The sequence below is a fragment of the Mus musculus genome, chromosome 2 (assembly GCF_000001635.26).
Source record: "Mus musculus strain C57BL/6J chromosome 2, GRCm38.p6 C57BL/6J".
In the NCBI taxonomy this organism is placed as follows: Eukaryota; Metazoa; Chordata; class Mammalia; order Rodentia; family Muridae; genus Mus; species Mus musculus.
The window spans coordinates 91,136,760-91,152,353 of record NC_000068.7 but is presented as its reverse complement, the minus strand read 5'-3'; the positions used below and the strand labels follow the sequence as shown (position 1 = coordinate 91,152,353).

General features: G+C 47.4%; 1 protein-coding gene across 45 annotated transcripts in view; it reads left to right on the top strand.

Moving 5' to 3' along the window:
* The window catches only part of Madd (MAP-kinase activating death domain), a 46,647-nt gene extending 31,653 nt beyond the window's left edge, over window positions 1-14,994 (top strand). For 21 of the 45 annotated variants that reach the window (XM_030250204.1, XM_030250239.1, XM_030250230.1 and 18 more), the window contains 8 exons: window positions 5,408-5,515; window positions 8,668-8,832; window positions 9,267-9,339; window positions 9,492-9,598; window positions 11,537-11,545; window positions 11,728-11,797; window positions 13,599-13,645; window positions 13,953-14,994. In XM_030250204.1, coding sequence (XP_030106064.1) covers window positions 5,408-5,515; window positions 8,668-8,832; window positions 9,267-9,339; window positions 9,492-9,598; window positions 11,537-11,545; window positions 11,728-11,797; window positions 13,599-13,645; window positions 13,953-14,057 — 684 coding nt within the window. In that variant the 3' untranslated portion in view covers window positions 14,058-14,994. The remainder of the gene's footprint in view (window positions 1-5,407; window positions 5,516-8,667; window positions 8,833-9,266; window positions 9,340-9,491; window positions 9,599-11,536; window positions 11,546-11,727; window positions 11,798-13,598; window positions 13,646-13,952) is intronic. The other 24 variants (XM_030250251.1, XM_030250248.1, XM_030250247.1 and 21 more) reach the window with 5 other exon arrangements.
* The last annotated feature ends 600 nt before the right edge of the window (window positions 14,995-15,594 follow it).

Below are 15,594 nucleotides of genomic sequence, written 5' to 3'. Positions count from 1 at the left end.
TGCCTAGTTTAGAGGAGAATCGGTAGTTACAGTTAGTAGTTTAGAGATGGGTAGCTATAGTTAGTAGTTTGGAGAATGGGTAGTTAGAGTTAGTAGTTTAGAGAATGGGTAGTTAGTAGTTTAGAGAATGGGCAGTTAGAGTTAGTAGTTTAGAGAATGGGTAGTTAGAGTTAGTAGTTTAGAGGTGGGTAGTTATAGTTAGTAGCTTAGAGAATGGGGCAGTAGTCCAGGTGAGGTGTTGGTCCTTCTGTTCAGTGTGGGGACTCTCAGTCCTCCAGCTGTTAGAGTACAGCAGTTTCCATGTGAGGTCTGCACACCTCTGCGGATCTGAGATGAAATCTGTTCTCATCACAACACTTAAATGCCTCCTTTTTCTTTTTCTTTTTCCTTTTCCTTTTTCTTTTTTTCTTTTGAAACAGGGTTTCTCTGTGTAGCCCTAGCTGTCTTGGAATTCACTCTATAGACCAGGCTGACCTCAGACTCACAGAGATCTATCTGCCTCTGCTTTCTGAGTGCTGGGATTAAAGGTGTGAGTCACCAAAGTCCAGCTAAGATGCCTTCTATTACTTTTTAATATTTGTACCAAAACTCAAAAGCAGTCTTGAATAGACTGTGGCACATTGCTATCCTGACACTGAACTATGTAGCCCCACCCTCACCTCCATGCATCCTGTTCTGTAAAAGAGACAGTTTTGTAAGCTGTCATGGTGTCAAGCCTGGTCTACAGAGAGAGTTCCAAGACAGCCAGGGCTCCAGGCCTGCAGAGAGAAAAAAAGACAGTGTTTGGTAAGATAGCTCAGTAGGTAAAGGTACTGTTGCCAAACCTGACAACCTAAGTTTGATCCTTGGAACCCACGTGGTAGAAATAGAAAACTGATTCCTGCAAGCTGTCCTCTACCTGCACATGAGCTTCATAGCACATGCCTGCCCACACACAGACACACTACCCACCCACCCACACTCACACAATGAATAAATGAATTAATAAGTAAATAAAATATAATTTAAGGACTAAAGAGTTGGGTCAGTGGTTAAGAGCACTTGTCTCAGCACCCATATGGTGGTTCACAACTATCTGTATCTAGGGGATCCAATTCCCTCTTCTGACCTTTGAGAGCACCAGACATGCACACAGTGTACATAAATACACACATACATATAAATATTATACATACATATATATGTGTGTGTATATATATACATATGTATATATATATATATATATATATGTGTGTGTGTGTGTATATATGTGTGTGTGTGTGTATATATATATAAAATAAGTTCTTAAAAATTAAAATAGCCGGGCACGGTGGCGCACGCCTTTAATCCCAGCACTCGGGAGGCAGAGGCAGGTGGATTTCTGGGTTCGAGGCCAGCCTGGTCTACAAAGTGAGTTCCAGGACAGCCAGGGTTATACAGAGAAACCCTGTCTCGGAAAAAAAATAAAATAAAATAAAATAAAATAAAATAAAAAGCCCAACAGTTTCATGCTGAATGTGATGAGGCACACCAGTGATTCTATTACTTAGGATTTATTTATTTTAGCCTAAAACTGGGTTTATCATTTTTTAAAATTTCAATATTTTATGTGTTTTGTTTGTCTGCATGTATGTATTGCACCACATGTGTGCCTGGTGCCTAAGGAGCACAGAGAGGGAGCTGGATTCTGAAAGTGGAGTTACAGCCAGTTGTTAGCCACCATGCGGGTGATAGAACTCAGATCCCAGGCCCTCTGGAAGCAAAGCAAGTGCCCTTAGCTGCTGAGCTATCTCTGTGGACCCTGAAACTGACTTTTTAAAAATCACATCTTAAATAACACAAGGAGGATCACAAGCTTAAGGACCATCTGGCTTATACTGTAACTGTCTAAAGAATTATTTTAAAAATCTCCTGGTTTTCTGGGCATGTTGGTGCATGCCTTTAACCCCAGCACTCAGGAGGAAGAAGCAGAAAGATCTCTGAGATTGAGGCCAGCCAGATCTACAGATTGAATTCCAGGACAGCCAGGGCTGTTATACAGAGAAAACCTGTCTCGAAAAACGAAAAATGATAAACAAACAAACAAATCCCTCCCAGTTTCAGGACTGGAAAGATGGCTCGGTGGCTAAGAGCCCAGGTCTGGAGAGATGGCACGTGCTGCTCTGGCAGAGACCGGGGCTTGACTCCCAGCACCCACACGGTGGCTCACCACCATCAGTAACTCCAGTTCCAGGAGATCCAATGCCCATCACTGGCCTGTGTGAGCACCAGGCACACATGTGTACACATGCGTACTTTTAGGCAAATACTCATACATAAAGTAAAAATTAAAAAATTAAAAAGCCAGTTTCACTTATGAATGTTCTTGATAAAACAACGAAAAATCACTTTTATTAAATTTTAATCATTGCCCAGATGCCTCTTTAATATCTTGTGACAGAATTGGAAGTATACACAAGCCTTTCTGCTACCAACCCCGTGTACTGGTTGTTGTGAGGAAAAGGAGTCTGTGATAAATTAGCTTTGTTCATGAAACACCATTTTCCCTATGGATATTAGGTTGAGTTGGCAGACACTTTTTAAAAAAGTAATACAGTGAGTGAACCGGTTCTCTGTTTTTTTAAAATTTATTCTTCTCTCATATATTACATCTCAACTGTATCCCCTCCCTCCTGTCCCCCACTTCCTCCCCCTGACCTCTCCCTTCCCTCAGATCCACCCTGCTGCCTTCCCTCAGAAAAAAGCAAACCTCCCAGGGGCATCAGTCAAACAAGAGACAATAAGACCAGGCGCATAGTCTCACATGGAGGCTGGATGGGGCAACCCAGTAGGAGGAAAAGGGTCCCGAAGGCTGGCAGAGGAGCCAGGGACAGCCCCCACTGCTACTGTTAGGAGTCTAAGAAGAGCACTAAGCTACACAACCGTCGCATATATGCAGAGGTCCCAGGTCAGGCCTGTACAGGTTCCCTGATTTCTGAACCACTTGAGCCCCAGTAGTTGATTCTATGGGCCATGTGAACTAGTTCTTTTAAGATAGATAGTTGACAATATTGGTTGCCAAATTTTTAAATATGAAAAAAATGAGAATTTTGGAGCTTTATTTGTTTGTTTGTTCTTTGTTTTTGTGTTTTAAAGACAGAGTTTCACTATATAGTCCTTGTTGGCCTGGAACTCACTAAACCAGGCTAGCCTCAAACTCACAGAGATCCACCGACTTTTGCCAACCAAGTGGTGGGATTAAAGACATACATCACCATGTCTGGCCAGCTTCCCAGTACTTTAAGGCTTTTCTAGTGAGATTAATGATGTGATGGATTTGATTTTAAAAATAAGATATACTGAAGTATTAATATTTGGTTACTATCTTTCTAATATACTGTGTAATATTCAAATACAAATGAGTGCAAATTTTCTACTCAAGGTGTAGAAAAAACAGGTGGGCTTTCCTGTAACTATACCAATGTCCATTGATGTGTTTTCAGATCCACATGGTAGGTCTAAGAGACTGCGCCTCTCAGCTGCTGTCCATAATGCTGCTAATCCCAGCGCAGGGGGAGTGTGGGAGGGGGGAAGGGAGGTGTGGGACGGAGCAGAGAACTTCAGGGAGCTTGAGGCCAGCCTGGTCTAGAGAGCAAGTTCTAGGCCAGCAGGGTATAGAGGCCTGCTTATCTGGAAAGGCCTTTAGATCTTACACACCCACCCCCTTTCTAATGTCTACCTGTGAGGTCATATTTTCCTTATGTTCCTCAGCCAAAGCCACACACTACACACTCAATAGCTTGTGTACACAAACAAGGATGAGAATTATTTAGTTGTTTTTTTTTTTTTTAGTTTTCTCTCCCCCCACCTCTTACTCTCCTTCTCACCCCTTCCCTCCCTCCCTTCCTCCCTCCCTTCCTTCCTTTCTTCCTTCCTTTCCTTCCTTTCTTTTCTCTCCTCTCCTCCCTCCCTCCCTCCCACCTTCCCTCCCTCCTTCCCTCCCTTATAGAGACAGCATCTCTCTATATATATAAAACCATGGCTATCCTGGAACTTGCTATATAAACCAGGCTGCCCTCCCACTCACAGAAATCCTTTAAACAAAGACAGCTCTTATTTTTAAATTGGATTTTTATTTGGTTTTGTGTATGTGTGTTAGAGGACAATTTGCTAGAGTTCTCTCCTACTGTGTGGGCCCTAGAGATCAAATTCAGGCTGTCAGGTTCTACACTTGCTGTGTGTCTTATCAACCCCTTTTTAATTTTATTTTGTTCTATTTTATTTTTGAGACAGGTCTCACTATGTAGCATTGATTGGCCTAGAACTTAATATGTAGACCAGGCTGGCCTCAAACTCACAGAAATCTACCTGCTGCTGCCTCTCTCAAGTGCTGGTATTAAAGGTGTGCTCCTTATTTTATTTTATTTTTTTCTGATGAGAATAAGATTTCATGGTTCAACTGGTACTCGATTAAGAATGATCTTAGCTTTCTGATCCTCTGGCCCCAGCTCCCAAGTGCTGGAGAAAACAGGCGCACACCAGGGCCGACTCCTTCCTTTCTAGTGCTCCCTTCTTTCTTTCTTTCTTTTTCTTTTTTTTTTTTTTTTTAAATGGTGTTTTGTGATGTAGCTCAGGCTGGCCTCAAACTTATGATCCTCCTGCCTCAGCCTCTTGAGTGTGTGGTACCTTGCCTAGCTCAAGAATGCAGCTGTTGTCTCCTAAACCAAACATTAAGGAGATTTATAAGTAAAACACTGATACTCTTTTCATTGTTGCTGTTATTAGGAGAAATACATTGTATAAAAGGTGTGTTGCTTATCTTATACTTGGCTATCAGCCAACTATTACATCCCCATCACAGCCCCCTTCCTCCCAGTCCAATTATTTTTAAATGAATTAATAAACATTAAAATGTTATTAGTATTTCAAGAATAGAAATCATAGTTATAACTCACATAAACAGAAGTTCTTTGAGATCTTAAGTTTTTAAGAGACGTTGGGACTATGACTCCAACAAGTCTTTGGTCCTTCCCTGTGGCCAGTGGCTAGCAGATAATATAGTGCTATGCAGTGGGCACAGTGGCACAGGCCTTTAACTTCAGCACTCGGGAGGCAGAGGCAGGCTGATCTCTGAGTTCGAGGCCAGCCTGGTCTACCGAGGGAGTTCCAGGACAGCCAGGGCTGCACAGAAAAATCTTGCCTTGAAACAAAGAAAATAAACAAACAAACAAAAAGATATGACTAAGGAAACTGTTAGGAATTTAATTGCTAAGTGAGACTTTATTTTTTAATTATTTTATTTATTTACATTTCAAATGTTGTCCCCCTTCCAGTGCCCCCTTCATAGACTCCCCACCCCACCCACACTCCCTGAGACATTTTTTTTTTAATTCCAAATCTATGTGTAAGAGCAACAGCTGAAAGTTTCTAAGTGTCTCTTTCTCCTCAGAATGGACGTGATCTCTCCATCCGGTCCAGCGGCAGCCGGCACATGAAGAAGCAGACTTTTGTTGTGCATGCAGGGACGGACACAAATGGAGACATCTTTTTCATGGAAGTGAGTTTATGCTGGAGACACAAGAAGCTCCTAGAGCAATGCTAGGGTCCCCCCTGCCCCATTTATCACTAATTTATCAAGTTATTATGCAAATTATTAGGTAACTATGTGGTCCCTCACCATTTCTTTTCTTCAGTCGTGGATGTGTGACATAATTGCATTGTCCATGAATGAGAATACCATAAAATGGCGTGCCTGGGTGGTGGCTGCTGCGTATTCTCACCGCCACCTCCTTCCGTTTTTTACTGTCCTCAGCCTTTCATCTGACAAGTGTCGTAGTCTCCTTTGTATCCTCCAGGAGACTGTAGGCAAGCAACAAGGTGTGACCATAGCCAGGCAGTGTTGGTGCACACCTTTAATCCCAGCACCTGAAGGCAGAGTTTGAGGCCTGCCTGGTCTACAGAGCGAATTCCAGGACAGCTATACTCCTCTATACTAGAATAAAAAGACTTTATTCTTTTATCTTTCCTTCTTTTATAAAAATTTATGGGGGTTGGAGAGATGGCTCAGTGGTTAAGAGCACTGATTGGTCTTCTGAAGGTCCTGAGTTCAAATCTCAGCAACCACATGGTAGCTCACAACCACCCATAATGTGATCTTACGCCCTCTTCTGGGTGTCTGAAGACAGCTACAGTGTACTTACATATATAATAAAATAAATCTTTAAGTTATATTTATTTATGCATGTGTATCACAGCATGTGTGTGAAAGTCAGAGAACAACTTATAGGAGTTAGTTTTCTCTTTGCACCATATGGATTCTGGGTATCAAACTGAAACTCCTTGGTGTTCAGCCTTGGTGGCAAGTCCCTTTACTCCCAGAGCCATTTCGGCGCCCTGTTTCCTTTTTTGTTTGTTTTTGTTTTGTTTTTTTTTTTGTTTTGTTTTTGAGACAGAGTTTTATAATATAGCCATAACTGGCCTGAAACCCACTGTATAGACCCAGCTAGCTTTGAACTCACATTAGATCTGTCCACCTCTGCCTCCAAGCACTGGGATTAAAGGCGTGCACTGCTTGCCCAGCTTTGATAGCTATAAGTGTGTCCTTACAGAGGCTCCACCCATTGCCAGTGGAAAGTAAAGAAATTCACTTTCTATCTTTAGGGCATCTAGACTTTTTAGTGATCACATCGCCTTGAACCCGTTTCTTGGTCATTTGTGTTTCTTATATAAACTGTTAGCCCAGTAGAGATGCTTGATTTTTAGATTCAGTGTCTTTGCAAGAATACCTTCTAAGTAAGAGTGGTCAAGAGCAGAGAAGAGAGGGCAGAGAGGGCTTGGATGGAGAAAGATTTGAAGAGCACCAATATGGTTTTTATAAAGATTTGTTTGTTTGTTTCTTTGTTTGTTTGTTTTATGTATATGAGTCCACTGTAGCTGTACAGATGGTTGTGAGCCTTGATGTAGTTGTTGGGAATTGAATTTTAGGACCTCTGCTCCCTCCAGTCAACCCCACTCGCTCAGTCCCTGCTCGCTCCAGCCCAAATATTTATTTATTATTATAAATAAGTACACTGTAGCACCAGAAGAGGGCGTCAGATCTCATTATGAGTGGTTGCTGGGATTTGAACTCAGGACCCTCGGAAGAGCAGTCATTGCTCTTACCTGCTGAACCATCTCGCCAACCCAGAGCATCAATATATTAATAATAATTATATAAATTATAACTTACTTGTTATTTGTATGTGCTGCCACATGTGTGTGGAGATCAGAAGATAACCTTGTAGAGCTGGTTCTATCTCGCTCCATGTTTATGAGGGCTTGGGGGATCAAAATCAAGTTTCCTCACTTGTTTAGCAAGCACTGTTCTTGCCGAGCCATCTCACTGGCCCTAATTATTATGGGGTTTTTTGTTTTGTTTTGTGTTTGTTTGTTTGTTTGTTTTTTGAGACAGGGTTTCTCTGTGTAGCCCTGGCTGTCCTGGAACTCACTTTGTAGACCAGGCTGGCCTCAAACTCAGAAATCCGCCTGCCTCTGCCTCCCGAGTGCTGGGATTAAAGATGTGCACCACCACGCCCAGCTATTATTATGGTTTTGTGTAGTAACTAGATTGTCAACGCAGCTACCTGGGTACTTCCTATGTGCAAACACCCTACTGTTAAGCTATATACCCAGACCTGTACCTGGCTTTTGATGCACCTTAAGAATTTTATGGATGTTGTGCCAGGTACAGTGGTGCACTCCTTTTTCCCTGCATTTGGAAGGCAGAGGCAGAATGATCTCTGTGAGTTCGAGGCTAGCCTCATCTACATAACAAGGTCCAGGACAGCCAGGAGTACATAGAGAGGAACACTATATTTAAGCAAGCAAGCAAACAAACAAACATAACAACACAAAAAAGTGTGCATATTAATACATTTAATAGTTCTTACTGTCAGTGAGCCCCTCCTTAGCCAGGAGGAGGCATGAACAAAAGAGCTTGTTCAACATGACATAGCTAAGTATGGTAGAGCTAGGACCTCAAGCCACACAGCCTGGCCTGAGACCCATGTTCTAACCAGCATGCCGCAGTGTCACTCCACTGAAGCTATGAGAATGGGTGAGTCCATCTGGAGGGAGCTGTTGAGCAAGAAAAGCAGATGAAGGGGGCCTTGCTTCTTAATGCTCGCTTACCATCCTGTGCTGAGTAATTTTTATGCAGTAACCGTCGTTCGTGTGTTACTTACATAATCATCAAAGTATTTTATAGTAGAATTTAGAAGTAAATTCCAAATAAAGTAGTTTAGTGAATTCTACATAAAAGTATTTAGAGAAGAGCTAAAACTAGAAGATGTACTGACCCCAGTGTTTTCTCCCCAGTTACACCTAACCTTCTGCTTGGTAACAGAGCTGATTTCTCCATGTTGTAAGATGGAGGCAAGAGATACCCTCCAAGCCCTTGGTCTAGAGAGAAAATATGAGGGGGTACACACTAACTGACTTGGACAGTGCACATTTTCAAAGATTCCATTTCTATCAGTAATCCTAACAGAAAGTATGTCCATTGCTTGTGTTTCCCCTAAGGGAACCTGAGCATTGGTCAGAAAACTTGACCATAGGGCTGCTCCCAGGGTCAGTCATGCTATCCTTTCCCTGTGAGGGGCACGTAGTGCGGCCTGGGATGGGAAAACCTGTCAACGACCAGGACCACTGATGAATGCTGTGCCTTTTCAGGTGTGTGATGACTGCGTGGTGTTGCGTAGTAACATTGGGACGGTGTACGAGCGCTGGTGGTATGAGAAGCTCATCAATATGACCTACTGTCCCAAGACCAAGGTCCTGTGCTTATGGCGGAGAAATGGCTCTGAGACCCAGCTCAACAAGTTCTATACCAAGAAGGTACTCAGGGTCTGTGTTTGGGCTGGGGATTGGATAGGTATTTAAGAATTCCTCACTGGGGGGCTGGTGAGATGGCTCAGCGGTTTGGAGTGCCGACTGCTCTTCCAAAGTTCCTGAGTTCAAATCCCAGCAACCACATGGTGGCTCACAACCATCTGTAATGAGATCTGACGCCCTCTTCTGGTGCATCTGAAGACAGCTACAGTGTACTTATATATAATAAATAAATCTTTAAAAAAAAAAAAAAAAAAAGAATTCCTCACTGGGAAGTTACAATTCCAAAATCCACAGCTAGAGCCAGAGCTGGCCTCTAGCTCTCATGTGGAATGCTCACCCTGGCTCTGAGACAGTAGTAGCCTTTGGAAGCTCTAGAACAGGGGAAATGGCAGCTTGGCAGGGCTCCTGTCACAAGTCCACCCCTCCCTGTGCTACAGTGTCGAGAGCTGTACTACTGTGTGAAGGACAGCATGGAACGTGCTGCTGCCCGACAGCAAAGCATCAAACCTGGTGAGGAACAGACCCTTCACGCACCCCTCACACACCCCTACCCCCACCCCCACCCCCACGCCGTAGCCCCCTCCTCACCACAGACCTGCTCAGAAAGTTGGGCTGTGGGATTTGCACCTCACAGGTCAGCTGACGCCTTCCTTTCACCACAGGGCCTGAGCTAGGCGGTGAGTTCCCTGTGCAGGACATGAAGACTGGAGAGGGTGGCTTGCTTCAAGTCACCCTGGAAGGGATCAATCTCAAGTTCATGCACAACCAGGTATGCACAAGCGGCAGCAGGCGGCCTCCGGCCCTAGTGTTTTGCTACATAAGATCAGTTTCCAGGCTCTCCGCGCTCTCCCAGTGAGTAAGAGGGAGAGCCTTAGGCCAGAGAGAGGTGAATGGCTAGACAGAGAGACATCAAAGGGGAGGGCACAGTGACTGGCGAGACCACCAGGCTCTGAGCAGATGCAGCAGGGAGCCTGTGTTGGGAACTGGGAAAGAGAAAGAGGCTTGGTGGCTGTGCTGCCCACCCATTAGACTCACACAGTGTGAGTGGGAGCGTCTCACTTGGCCCCTCTTGCGTGTCTCTGCCTTTCTGTATTCCCAGGGTGTGCTTCTCTTGGTGGTTTTGCTTTGAGAGTAGATTGGCCGATCTCCCTGTGTACTTCATGTGTGTGTGTGTGTGTGTGTGTGTGTGTGTGTGTGTGTGTGTGTGTGTGTGTATCAGTCTGTCTGTCTGTCTGTCTGTCTCTGTCCTCTCCAAGTATGGGTGTTTGCCTTTTCCTGCTGGTTCTTGTCCTTTCTCTTCCTCTGGATGTCCTTACCCTGCCCTGCTCCACAGGCCTCACGCCCCTCCTTTGGCGGGGGATCCTTTGACTTCAGGATCCTTTTCCTACTGTGATTCCACCCTAGGAGCTGACTTCTCTTTTTCTTCTTGGTCTTTTAACACAGTGATACTTTTTCTCTCAGTGGACATTCCTTAAGCTAATTCCCTCTGAGGCCAGCGCATCATCCCAGGTCCGTTCCCGGCTCTGACTCCTCACACAAGTGCCTTTCCTCCCCTCCCCTAAAGTCCTCAAGACTCTGAACTAGGTCCTAGTATGATATCCTGAAGCCCCTGGCCAAGCAACAGGAACTCAATGCGGGTGGATATCTGACTTTGTCATTACTTTGTCCCTCCTGGCCAGTTTAGCTGGGAAGACGTCTAGCTGGGAAATTTAGGCACAAGAAAGAGCTAAATAGCTGCCCAGATATCCTGTCCCTCTATTAGTGTATTTCCACTCTGGAACCTAGTGTGGCACTACACCCATAAAGATCTTAGGGTTCTCCCAAGGAAGGGTAATGCCTATGTACTTTTTTAGTCCATGAAGGAGCTAGAGAGGTGGCTTCTGATCCCGTTTCAGTGTTGCATCCCTTGCTCCCAGAAAAGATGAGCTCTTGTTAATTCATACCTAGACCCCCACCCACCTCCTTGTTCAGCACTCAGTGTTCCGCATCCTGGGCCTACTCCATTAACAGTTTCACACCATTTCCAAACTGGCCTGTCCTGGAAGGCTTGGCTCCTAGAAGTAGCATCCTACAGAGAGGAACAGCGAAGGCTGACTTCTGGGTCTGACCCCATGGTCTAGAACATTAAGGGAGCAGTGGCCTGTGGCCCTGACCCGTCTTCTGCTGACAGCAGGCAGCTATGGTGAACAAAGCTTCCATCCTCAGTGTGCCTATGCACTTGGAGTAACAGATGGGAAAAGCATAGACTTGGATATGAGGCCCAGCTTCATTCACAAGCAAACAAATGCTCTGATCCTATTTCTTTCTCATCCGTAACATGGAGACCGTATTGTAGACTATAACAGTCAGATAAGTTCGTAAAGTGCCAAGTCAGTGCTCGGCACGTGGTAGCAGTTATTAATGTTACTGCATACTTCTTGGGAGGTCCTGGATCCTGTGTCAAGGAAGATAAGATCATCTCCCACCCTAAGGACAGTCTGAGGGGAGCTTTGCACCCGTGCCAGCCCTCTGCGCCGGAGGAGGATGTATGGAAGGGTAGAGACCTAAGGGACCTGAGTCAGAGATCCCTGGGGCACTGTGTCCTATGAGTGCTGCCTGGGCAGAGGGGATGGGCGGGGTAGCCCAGGCCAGCAGAGGGGCCTTTGGTTGGGTTTGACCATTAAAACTAATGCCTTCCTTTCTCTCCCATGCTTTCTCCTCCGGCCAGGAGCGGAAGGTACCTGCCCTTTCTGCTTTCTTCGCTTCTTAGCGCTTTTGACTGTGTGTGTGTGAATTCTTATGTCCTCCCTTTGGGAACTAGGTTTCCTTGGGGAGCATGGGCTGTAGCTGGGAGAGTGGGCTTCATGGGGCAGGGGTGGAGCCTATGGGCCTTACCCCCGCCCCCTCCCTCTCTTGCAGGTTTTCATAGAGCTGAATCACATTAAAAAGTGCAATACAGTTCGAGGCGTCTTTGTCCTGGAAGAATTTGGTAATTACACTATTTTGCTCTTAGGTCTGGACTCACATGGCAGTAACTCAAACCTTGGAGCTCCAGAGGAGGGACTAGGGCAGGGGGACAAAGCCTCTGCAGAGGAGAAGGTCAGGAGGAGAGGAGTGACAGGGAAGGAGAGGAGCCCGAGAAGATAGAACAGAAAGGAGAGAGACAAGAGAGCCAGTGGTCCCTGAGGAGCAGGAAGCCTTGGACAGCTTAGAGTCTAGGATGGTGATGATGTAGCGCCCTCTTTCCTGGTTTGGCCAGCCAGTGGTCAGAAAGTTCTGGGGCAGAGCAGACTGGTGATCCTCAAACTCTGTTGTGTCCATGTTGCCTCCTGCCATCTCTCTAGCAGCCCAACAGGGTCCCACCCAAGCTTCCCTGGCACCACTCTGGTTCCCTCTGTTGTAGAGGAGGGCACGAGGCACCACAGACAGACTCAGCTGAGGCCAGAGAAGCCTCGTGGGCCTCAGAGGCAGAAGGGCAGGTCTGTCTGGAGCTGGATCCAGCCTCCCCAAACAGGCACAAAGGAGTGGTGTAGTGGGGCTCACCCTGGGGCTTTGAGTTCCTGCTGTGTTTGTGCTTCATTCTTTTGTGCCCCTCATCGCTGCTATGAAAACCTTCGTTCTCCGGCAGGTAACGTGACCTCGGCTCCTGCTGCCTATTCCCAGGCCCCAGCCTTGGGCCCTGCAGTGGGTGGTGGGCTCTTTTCAACCAACCTAGCTGCTTCCATGATTAGTGGTCTCTCCTCCTTCTCCCCACCCTCTTCCTTACCAACGCCCCTCCCCTTGTGCTGGCTCACCGTTCTGAGTTCTCTCTTCACCGTGCTGCTACCTTCTCTCTTTTGCCAGAGAGATACTTGGGGAACTCTTCCAACTCAGGAGAATGACCTGGGGCTTCTTGCTCTGCCTCTGACGAGTTTATTTCATGCTAACACTGGGTTCTGGGTATTCTACCTCCCAGGGTCAGAAGAAGGTGTGGCCAGCTCTCACTGTATCTTCTCTGTCCCCAGAGGGATGCCACGCCCTCCTCCCAGTCTCACAAGGCCACACTGATGGCTAGACCTGGGGGACCCTGCTCCTTCTTCTGGCCGGGCACAGACCCTGCATGGCTGGGATGGGGTGACTCCTAATCTTGCATTCTGGGCTGTGGACATGTGTGTACTTGCCTGATGCTCCACCTCCACCTGGGTGCCGTCCTCGCCTTTCTCTCCTGATCAGTGTGTCTGCTCCAGAGCCCTCTGACGCTCTCCCTCACACAGGCAGGCCTGAGATTCTCCTGCCTCCCAGGAGTTGATGCCTCCTCCAAGTCTGATGTTGGGTTTAGTATCCTATTACTTCATACAACCTCATGAGCCTCTGAGTGGGGGTTGTGGGAGGAGTGACGTTTATCACGACTAGACTTGTGAGCTCTGGTGACAGGGATGAGTTCATGGGCATCTCAGCAAGGGAGGCACAGGCTAGAGACCTCTCTCTTCCCTACTGCAACTCCTCAAAAGCCCTGGACAGTAGCTGTGACCAGGCGGGAGGATGGCCAGCCCTTCTACCTTGGGACATGCATAGAAGCACGTAGATCGCAGGCATCAAGTAAAAAGCCACGGCAGACTTGCGATGTCTGTTTGAAGAGTCTGCCTGGACAGGCTGAGCTCTGTTCTATCGTAGCCTAAGCCGCCACAGCCACTGTGAGAGGCTACAGAGGGAAGGGGAGCCTGGCACCGGGCGCAGCCGCCCGGGGGAGTAGGACCCTGTTGCTCTTAGTTTTGAACTTTCTGTTTTGTCTCTTGCCCGTCCGGTTTTAGTTCCTGAAATTAAAGAAGTGGTGAGCCACAAGTACAAGACGCCAATGGTGAGTATGCGTCCCAGCCACAGCAGGCCGAAGCACGCAGGGCTCCCTGGGAACCTTCCGGCAAGAAGGGTGGACCCTCGCGGGGGACTAGATGCCAGGGGTTCAACTCAAGTCAAACACACCTTTCATCTGGGGTACATGTGCTGACCCCCCTCTCTCAGGAGAAAGGCTTCCAGAGACTTGCCTGAGGCTCACTCAGCCCAGGGGCCTGCACTAGTGTCAGGGCAGGCCTCGTACTCTAGGCTGACCCTCTACCTAAGAAGGAGTCTCAGTGTGGCTGATCCAACGGGTCTTCTGTTCCCTGCAGGCCCACGAGATCTGCTACTCTGTGTTGTGTCTCTTCTCGTATGTGGCCGCAGTTCGTAGCAGTGAAGAAGACCTTCGAACCCCACCTCGGCCTGTCTCTAGCTGATAGAAGGGTTCCACAGCTGGCCAAGCCCAGGGGTCTCCCCTCACCTCTTGCTGCTCCTAAGCACCGAAGCTGCTGGACTGAGATGGGAATGTGTGTGTGTTCTCAGCAAGTTCCTTCCCACGGTCTAGCTGGTCTTCTCTTACGTCTGAGTGTCTTTGTGTTCATCTGTCACGGGGCTAAGCTAGCCTCATTACTTTCTCTTCCTACAATAGCAGACTAGCCTTCTGTTCCCTCAGGGCTCCAGAGTGTGTGTGTGTGTGTGTGTGTGTGTGTGTGTGTGTGTGTGTGTGGTGTGTGTGGTGTGTGTGTCTGTGGGGTCACTGTGAGCCCACTATTGCCTGTCCTTGAGATGTTTGCACTGTGGTCCCTTGTCCTAGTCCTTATATCCTCCAGTTTAGGAGTCTTCTCTCTGTCCTCTATGATCTGGCACTGTGGGGCACCTGGGACAGTTCCACTCTGGGAAGTGAAAGACACCTGGGGACAAATCTTCCTGGCTGAGGGCCTGGGAGGAGGAGGGGAGGTTCAAAGGAAGCTCAGTAAGTGGTGGGCGACCTTCCTGCTTCCTCACAGTTTCTAAACTGTGGGTGCATGTCATGCTGCTGCCTGCCCCAGCTCCATCGATGGGTGTCCCTGAGTGGCTGCCATGTGCCGAGCTGGGATTTGTGCAGTGGTCTTCCTGGCCTTTGGCATGAGAGGACGGAGGAATGAGGTGATGGTGTCCCAGACAGCACCAGCTGCTCTGCCTAAGGGCCGGGGATAGGTGGGTCAGGGCTGAGCTGAGCCCAGAGTGCACGCCTGTCTGCAGGCAGAGTCTCCTGGCTTCAGTGCCAGAAGAAAGCTATGGACTGGATAGGAGGAGAATGTAAATATTTCAGCTCCACATTATTTATAGAAAAATGTACAGCTGTGTGATGTGAAATAAATGTCCTGAACTCCACTTGGGCTCCTGTGCACTCCTCTCAGCCCGGGCCTGAGGAAGGCTGTCCCTAGCTCATCTGCATCCAGCGTTGGCATACTGAGAGCCTGCCCTGGCCTCCTGCCTCCTGGGCTTCCTGGGGTGCCAGAAAGGAACACCTACGACACTACGGCTGTAAAGTCCTGAGATGTTCTGGGCACTAGAGAGGAGGTGACTTGGGCATTCACACCTGAACAGCTTGATAAAGAAGTCACAGGAAAACAGGGGTACTGCTCTGTGACCCTGTACACGTGTGTTCAGATGTGCTGTGGTGACCTGGGCCTCCCAAGGGCCTTCGGACCAGGGTTCTGTAAAAAATAAAGTGGTAACCCATGTCCAACCCTCATGGGCTATCTATGCCATGGGAAACCCTGGCACCTGTGGGCAGAATACCCAGCACACTGCCATGACACTTCTGAGACCTGCCGGCCACAAGATTTGTAAGGAAATGTGGTCTCTTGGGAGGAAGTCAGAGAAGGTTGTGATTTCCTGTGTCTGAGCTGCATGGAGTCACTCTGTCCCATGAGATGTGGTCGTGAGCTGTGGGCTCTTGGAGTCTTGATGTCTAATACAGTACAGGGC